Source organism: Bos taurus, chromosome 3, assembly GCF_002263795.3.
Source record: "Bos taurus isolate L1 Dominette 01449 registration number 42190680 breed Hereford chromosome 3, ARS-UCD2.0, whole genome shotgun sequence".
NCBI classification, from domain to species: domain Eukaryota; kingdom Metazoa; phylum Chordata; class Mammalia; order Artiodactyla; family Bovidae; genus Bos; species Bos taurus.
Window position 1 is genome coordinate 59082507 of NC_037330.1, and position 8746 is coordinate 59091252.

The following is an 8746-nucleotide window of genomic DNA, read 5'->3' on the forward strand; positions in this document are numbered from 1 at the left end:
CCAAGATAACTAAGGTAAAAGATTGTTTTTGTTGTTCTTAGAAGGAATGCCAGAATCTTCAATAGAAAGAGTTGGACTGTGGGCAGGAGATAGGGAGTGAGGCCAAAGTACTATTGTTCGAGTCCTTGCAGTTTTTCCTTTGTCCATTCAAATTGAGAATATTCCCATTTTCTTACTGTTACCATTGATGTACGACAAAGTTTTCCATTTTAAGTTAGGACTAATCCAGCTTGTATGTCAACCCTCCCCCAAAGCAAAAAAAAAAAAAAGAAAAAGAAATACTGTTCAAACTAATCTTGTTCAGATTTATGTTTTTCTGTCCTCGACTGTAATTAAGGATGAGTATGAACCACATGGGGAGCCTGTTTTGGTTCAGATTCCTGGACAGAGATCTCAAATGCAATAGCTCAGATATGATAAGAGCTTATTTCTCCCTCGTGTAATTGTCAGGGTGGGTTTTCCAGCCTGGCAAGTCACTCAGCTCCACACAGTCATTCAGGAATCTAAGTTTCTCCCATCTTTTTCTCTGATGACCGTTCAAGGCTCACCCAGACTGCATGATTGATGCTGGATTGTCTCATGAACAGGTTGCAGCCCATGGAAGGGAAAACCTGGTATGGTAGGTAGTAGGTCTCTTACAGTCTTATGCCTTGGCTCAGAATGGCAGCCTTCATTCTGTACAGTCCTGCTGGAGAAAATTTAGTCACATCTGACTGCAGGGGAGCTGAGGAGACAGCCCGCGCATGTACCTCAGAAAGAGAGAGTGAGTTTAGAAGCCATGGAGCATCTGTCACCATATGCCAGGGTAATATATGTCATTGAAATAGATATTTAACTTTAGGGAACAAATCAAGAGAAGTAGGGGGAGATTTGCAGCATATCTTCATTTTTACTAATCCCACCTACCATTAACTTCAGTGAGCCCTTAAGGGTGTCCAACAGTCTTTCTACATTTTTCTAGACCATGCATTCCCCCTGCCTTCTAGCTGATCATTTCATATTTTTTCGCGCTTGAAACTTTTAATACCTCTTTTCCATCCTTTGTTTCAGCTGATGACCTCACTCTGTTTCACAAATAATAAACAGAATTGAAATCTACAATTTCCCACTTCATTTATGTACCCATCAGCATCAATGCCCATACACTTGGCATTTTCTCTTACTGTGGATATAATATTTAGGTTACTATCCAGGGCCAACTCCTCCACGGGCCTATCAGATGCTGTCCCGACTTGCTTGTTCCAGAGCACGGCTTCAGCTATTCTTACTCTGTTTCTTATGCATCCTTAATTTCCTGTTCTCTGCCATGGCGTTTCCATGAGCATGTATTTTTTATTTTTTTTCCTTTCTAAATAGACAAAATCTCAACCTGTTCTCTCTCCAGCTACTTCCCCATTTCTCTGCTCTCCTTACATAGCAAAAGACCTCAAAAGAGTATTTAATACTGTTTCTGACTCTGTTCATCCAGTTCTATTTTGTATCTGTTCTAATCAGGCTGCACGGAAAATGTATTTTCCAATGACCTGTAACTGTTGCTGTGTCTAATATTCAGTTATTTATCCTCATTTTGACCCATTAGCAGCTTTTTAACACTGCAAGCACTTTCTTTGTTGATGAGTTTTTTCACTGGCTGTCACTTACCTAATCTTTCTCTTGAATCATGGCTGGTATTCACTTCCCTTTGCTGTTCCCTCTGACTTCACCAAGCTATTTAAGTAACAGAGCTGCAAAGCACCATGCTTAAACACCTCGTTTTTCTGCCTTTGTTTTGTGATCTTGTCCTGTCCTATTGCCTTAAAGAGTACCTATTTTTCAATGATTTTCAAATCTGTTTCTCTAGTTTGGAATTATTCCCTGAACTCCAGTGTCAAATATCCAACTCTTTCTTCCACATCTTCACTTGAATGTCTACTCAGCTTCACAAATTTCACATACCTAAAACAATCATTGTCTCAATGGACATGAGTTGGCGCAAACTCCGGGAGTTGGTGATGGACAGGGAAGCCTGGCGTGCTGCAGTCCATGGGGTTGCAAAGAGTTGGACATGACTGAGCGACTGAACAATAAAACAACTCCTCCTCCGTAGTCAAAACTCACTTCTCTGTGGCCTTTCAAATTTCAGTTAATAGCAGCTCTTTTCAGTTGTTCAAGGAAAAAAAACATAGATTCATCCTTGACTCCTCTTTTTTTACTAATTCCCTCTCCTCCGTATCTCATCCAAGAGAAAATCCTATTTGTCTACCTTCAGAAATCACCTCATCACCTCCACTATTCCCAGCCTGGTCCAAAGCACCATCAGCTCTCATCTGCAGTATTGCAGTAGCCATCTCTCTCTTCCACAGTCTGCTCTCAACCATAGAGCCAACATTGGATTACAGGACTCCTGTTCAGAGCTCTCAGTCTCCACCATCTATTCAGAGTAAAAGGCAAAGTTGTTAAATTATATTTGTGAAACTCTAAACTACCTGCTCCCTCACCTCGGTGACTCCTTACTCTCCCCTATCGTTCTCTAGCCAGACCCACTATCTTGCCAGATGCCCTCCTGCTTTTGGGCTTCTGCTGATACTGGTCCCTCTGCTGGAAAGCTCTTCCCCTAGATTCTTGCTTGGTTTGCTCCCTCACTCCCTTCATATCTTTGCTCAAATGCCACCTTTTCAGTGAGACCTTCCCTGGTTACCCTTTTGAAATGCAGTGCACAGCCATCCTTTGTCCCCTCCCCTGAATTTTCTCCTCACCACTTACCATCAGTCCATGTATGAAGGGTTTCGCTAATTAACTTCTATCGTCTCTCTCTACACCCACTAGAATGTAAACCTCATGAGGGCAGGGAATTTTGTCTCTTCACTACTTTGTCCTTGGCACCTAGAATGGTGCCCAACTCTTTGCCACTCAATAAATAATTTTTGCCCCAATGAATTTCTGCTATATAACTGATAATTTTTTTCCACTGTGTTTTAGAGTCTAACAAGTTATGATGTCTGTAGCATACTTCTTGGAACCTCTACCATGCTTGTGTGGCTTGGAGTTATCCGGTACTTTGGTTTTTTTCAGAAATACAATGTAAGGAATTCCACAGATCTCCAAGCTGTTGGTATTTCTCTTTCAAAGTTACTGCACTGCTTTGTTTGAAAGACAAAGGGATTCTAATGACCTCGTTTACTTTCCCAGCTCCTCATTCTCACCCTCCAGGCGGCACTGCCCAATGTCATCAGGTTCTGCTGCTGTGCAGCCATGATTTATTTAGGCTATTGCTTCTGTGGATGGATTGTGCTGGGGCCTTATCATGATAAGGTACTGGTAAACAATTTTCTCTATTGCTATTAAGCTCTCAGGGTAGTACCAGTGGCTTGTTATTCTTTTAAAATAAGCTCATTTTACTTTGTGACTCAGCCTTAAACATTGAAGGTGTTGTGTCTGTTGCCATGTTTTTAAACTGGTGAGGTAAGACCAGGTGGCACTAATGGTAAAGAATCCACCTACCAATGCAAGACATGTAAAAGATGTGGGTTCAGTCCCTGGGTTGGGAAGATCCCCTGGAGGAGGGCAGGGCAACCCACTCCAGTATTATTGCCTGGAGAATCCCATGGACAGAGGAGCCTGGCAGGCTGTAGTCCATAGGGTCGCAAAGAGTTGGACACTACTGAAGCGACTGAGCACACACGCAAGGTAAGACCAACTTGAGAGGATGGTTGATTCACTTGGTTGCCTCGGCTTCTTTTGTGAGTGTGTCAGATAGTTAAGTCCTTCTTACCATCAGTGAAGCCAGGTTTGACAGTTTGATTCATCAATATATATTTATGGGCTATTTAGGTAATTTTTATTGAAGTGTGACTTTATTTTTAAAAGTAGTATAGGGAGAAACTTGTAGAAATATTTGAAAATTTTGTTTACTAGAGTTATAGTCTCGACTATAATACCATCATCTTAAATGGAATGAACTTTAGAACAGAAGCATGAGCATTTGTATTCGAGACCTGAATGCTCTGCAGAAGCATTTCAAGGATCTCTTTCTACAGAAAAGTAAAGGAGAGGGTAAAGGCTTGACTCAGAGGAGCTGGTCTGTACCTCAGTGTTTTTCTTCTTCAGTTCAGGCTCCTCTGATGAAAAGGAACATCAAGAAGGAGCTCCTTGTTCCTAGAAAAAGAGTGGGCATGTACATACTATGTAGATCACAAAACAAATGTCTATAGCAATGACTTTTCTTGGTTGTCTCCATTGTGTACATGTTATTAAACTTTTGTTTGATTTTCTCTTGTTTAAAAAAAAAAAATGCCTGTGGTTACCCGAGGGTATTTGTTTGAAAGAGTAACTTGGGATATCTAGTTCCACTATTTTTATCATGGAGTCATGATCAAAGTCTCCAATGGGAGGGAACATGAAATAAAATGAATTTTTTTTTTTTTGCAGTTCCGTTCTCTGAACATGGTCTCTGAGTGTCTTTTCTCATTGATAAATGGAGATGATATGTTTGCTACATTTGCGAAAATGCAGCAAAAAAGTTACCTGGTCTGGCTGTTTAGCAGAATTTACCTCTACTCATTCATCAGCCTTTTTATATACATGATTTTAAGTCTTTTCATTGCACTGATCACTGATACATATGAAACAATTAAGGTAGGTTCATCAAGAACCTCAAGGAGTGACATTTTCCTAGAACTTGTTGAGAGTCAATAAAATACAGTACCTAATGGGGAGGAGATCAATGGAATGGTAATTTCTTCTGAGTAGAGAAAAAGGACTTCAATTTTAGATCCCAAGAAACAGAATTTCTAGAATGTTGAAAGTTTTGTCTTTGAGTAACTGTGTTTTCAAACAAGCTTTCTAATCTTTTATTAGCATTGTAAGGATCATTAGGTATTGGGTGAGTGAAACATGACATTTCAGATGGTCAAAATTTTGTGGGGAGCTTTTAAAATCCAATTTTCATGAAGAAAAATTGACCTCTTTATTTGAAGTGTGCTGTAACGGAATGCATCATTCTGCTAGGCCCTCCTTTCTTGGGATCACCCCAGAGGCCTGGTCTCCAGAACAGTCAAGGAACTGATAGGTCAAGAACTCGCCATGTATATGTTCCACATTTAGGAGCATGATTTGAAAAGATGTTATCATTTAGTTGCTCAGTTGTGTCCGACTCAATCACTAATACTATTATTCACACTGGATTTTAAAAGTCAGTTTGAGCCCTTTAAAATATGGAAAGGCAGAATAAATATCCATATGTATTCAAATTTCTAATAACCTTTCCACATGGCGCTAGTGGCTCAAGAACCCATCTGCTAATGCAGGAGATGTAGGAGACTTGGGTTCGATCCCTGGGTTGGGAACATCCCCTGGAGAAGGAAATGGCAATCCACTCCAGTATTCTTGCCTGTAGAATCCCATGGACAGAAGAGCCTGGTGGGCTACAGTCCATAGGGTTGCAAAGAGTCGGACACGACTGAAGCAGCTTGGCCTGCACATACACGTTAATAGTAGCATGTTAGATATATTATTGGCATGCTGCTGCTACTGCTGCTAAGTCGCTTCAGTCGACTGAAATGGAAGGGTCTATGCCAATAAGACATTGGCATAGACCCTTGCATTTGGGGACTTCTGTTTCTGAACATGAGAGGGGTAATGAAACATGATGCCATGTGAATAGATAAAGAGAAAGACAATCAAGAGTTGATGGATTATATATTGGTAATTACAAATACCTTGTTTAGGCAACTAGGGCTGTGACTTCATTCTTACTGAATCAGGTGTCAAGAACTGACTGTCCTCAATGCTCACTTGACCAACTTGCTTAGAGTCACCAAGGAGACTGGAAAGAATGTAGTTGTACCTGTCCAAATCCCTTCCCACAGTGCTCTAAAAGCTCACTGCCTTCACCTCTGCATGTAGAAAGCTATATGTTCAAGGGTGATGATATCTGAGGTCTCAAAGAGTAACGTGAATGGACAGCTCTTGACACAAGCCTATGACTCTTAGTTTAGATGTTAACCTCTTTCCACGGACTCAGGGCACTTGTCACATGGGCGAGTCCTTTCTGATCCTTTCTGGCCCAGGGCCCATTCTTGGGATCTTAGATCCCCAAACTGAAATAAATATTAGACCCTTATATAAATCTCTCTGTCTGGAACAGAGACTCCAAAAGGCTGTGCAGGCTGGGTTTTCCCTGGAAGGAGGTCTCAGATTCAGATTCAACATGTCCATTTCAGGTTGACTCAGACCACGAAAGAGAGCCCAGGAGGGCACTGCAGAATCTTAGACCCACTTTTCCTTAGGCAAACCTAAGAGTGGCTCAAGAGGCTCCATCGCCATGAAAATACGTGGAAGCGAGTGAACTATCCCTTTATAAAAATCCCTACCTAACCCACCCCTGTGGGTTTCCCAGGTGGCACTAGGGGTAAAGAACCTATCTGCCAATGCAGGTAGATGTAAGAGATGCAAGTTCGATCCCTGGGTTGGGATGATCCTCTGGAGGAGGGCATGATAATCCACTCTAGTATTCCATGGAGAATCCCATGGACAGAGGAGCCTGACCATAGAGTCGCACAGAGTTGGACATGACTGAAGCGACTTAGCATGCATCCCACCCCTGTAGCCAAATGATCCACTCTGAATTTGAAATAAAGCTGTTCTCAAGGTACTTATTAATGAAAACTTTTTTTTTTTAATTCTCCTGTATAGCATTACCAACAAGATGGCTTTCCTGAGACTGAACTTCGTATATTTATATCAGAGTGCAAAGATCTGCCTAATTCTGGAAAGTACCGATTAGAAGAAGACAATCCAGTATCTATATTCTGCTGTTGTAAAAAGTAGCTGTTAGGCTAATCTGTGCTCTGGAGAGAATATGTTACGTAAATGAGTTGGGAGATAAAAATAGGTATTTTAATATCAGATGTAGTATGTCTGAAGACTACTATCATGAGCAAATTGATGACTATAATTCATCAAGAACTGTGTTTATATTTTTAAAGCAATATTTAATGTCTATAGCTTTGTGCTAGGTTTATTTAAAAAAAAAAAAACACTTTGATGAGGGAAACTGTTGGATTCTTTTCCTGTTTATTTTTCCAGTTTTAGAATATGTTTTCCATACCGTTCTTTACTCTTGCTTCCAGTTATTTTGACTGTGCTGACTGTGTCATCAGTAGAAACAGTGCCTGGTCTGATGTCAGCCAAGTCACTAACCCTGGCCTGGACCATTCTCAGTGGTCATCTGAGAGACAGGATGGTTGCTGTCTATCCAGTAATCATTGGTGGCTCAGATGGTAAAGAATCTGCCTGCAGTGCAGACCTAGGTTCAATCCCTGGGTGGGGAAGATGCCCTAGAGTAAGAAATGGCAACACAGTCTAGTATTCTTGCCTGGAAAATTCCATGGACCAGAGGAGCCTGGTGGGCTATAGTCCATGGGCTCGCAAGAGTTGGACACGACTGAGTGACTTTAACTTTCAAAAGAATGAGAAAGAAAAAAATCACCAGCTAACAGTCACATATTTGGTTCTGAAGGACAACTGTTATTTGATACTGTTTTGATTTCTGGAGAAGATCAGATTTTTTGGTACTCATGTATAGGTTTTCTCCTTTCCTATAGTATTAAAAGACAAAGTTGAAAGAGTATTCTATATATCTATGAAAATTAAAGTGCATACCAAATTCATATTCAATCCCACAAGGATTGATTTATTGATACTTGCACAGCCTTGTGAAAAGTACATGATGCACCAGGTCCCTTGGGGGCACATTCATTCTCACAGAAAAGAGTAGCATTTCAGGGTCACTAATCGCAGTTTCATGGGGAGAAGTTCTATAACTGACATCAAAAATATTTTGGAAAACAATTACGTTCAAAATTTAAAAATAAATGGGAAATGTATGCCTTAAAAAGACACAAAACCAGTCTCCACTCCTTGCAGACTGCTGATTAGAAGCTTCAGGGATTTTCACAATGTAAGTCTTTGTTTTGTGTGCTATTTATCCAAACAGAAATTAATTCAATGATGTGATGTACAATAAAGGTTTTCTGAAAGCAAGCTCTTTTTTTTTCAAGGAAATTGATTTGTTAATTTTTTATTTTAAGGGCTAAATGAAGGTAACCTCAAGACACTGAAATCTTATTGATTTAATCTTATTTAACACAATAACATTCATAATAATGACTCTAGGTGTCAAAATGTGAGATTCTGCAATAATAAGCTATTTTGTAGTACCTAGGGCAATGGCAACCCACTCCAGTACTCTTGCCTGGAAAATCCTATGGATGGAGGAGCGTGGTAGGCTTCAGTCTATGGGGTTGCGAAGAGTCAGACACGACTGAGCGACTTCACTTTCACTTTTCACTTTCATGCATTGGAGAAGGAAATGGCAACCCACTCCAGTGCTCTTGCCTGGAGAATCCCAGGGATGGCAGAGCCTGGTGGGCTGCCATCTATGGGGTCGCACAGAGTCGGACATGACTGAAATGACTTAGCAGCAGCATGGCTTTAAAAAACTAGAAATCTAATCTCTAGGTGAATTTGTTTTTAATCTTCATTATAATATTTGTGTCACAATCATTTTTGGAATTTGCTGGAATGCATTGAGTTTTGAGATTGTATTCATTATCTGACAGATACTTCTTTTTACCCCTTAAGAAGTTTTTGGATTAGCAGTAATATTTCAGTGGAAATGTGAGACCGCTGACTTACTGCTCTGAGGTTTTGCTTTGCCCTGAAGTCACTATGTTCCTCCTGTGGAAATACAGCCAATGACTTGGCA

At 40.5% G+C, this 8746-nt stretch overlaps 1 protein-coding gene across 5 annotated transcripts in view; it reads left to right on the top strand.

Moving 5' to 3' along the window:
• Nucleotides 1-8022, top strand: part of MCOLN3 (mucolipin TRP cation channel 3) — a 35023-nt gene extending 27001 nt beyond the window's left edge. For 3 of the 5 annotated variants that reach the window (XM_005204381.5, XM_010803373.3, XM_010803374.4), the window contains exons 10-13: nucleotides 2959-3060; nucleotides 3169-3291; nucleotides 4408-4614; nucleotides 6673-8022. In XM_005204381.5, coding sequence (XP_005204438.1) covers nucleotides 2959-3060; nucleotides 3169-3291; nucleotides 4408-4614; nucleotides 6673-6807 — 567 coding nt within the window. In that variant the 3' untranslated portion in view covers nucleotides 6808-8022. The remainder of the gene's footprint in view (nucleotides 1-2958; nucleotides 3061-3168; nucleotides 3292-4407; nucleotides 4615-6672) is intronic. The other 2 variants (NM_001192367.1, XM_010803375.4) reach the window with 2 other exon arrangements.
• The last annotated feature ends 724 nt before the right edge of the window (nucleotides 8023-8746 follow it).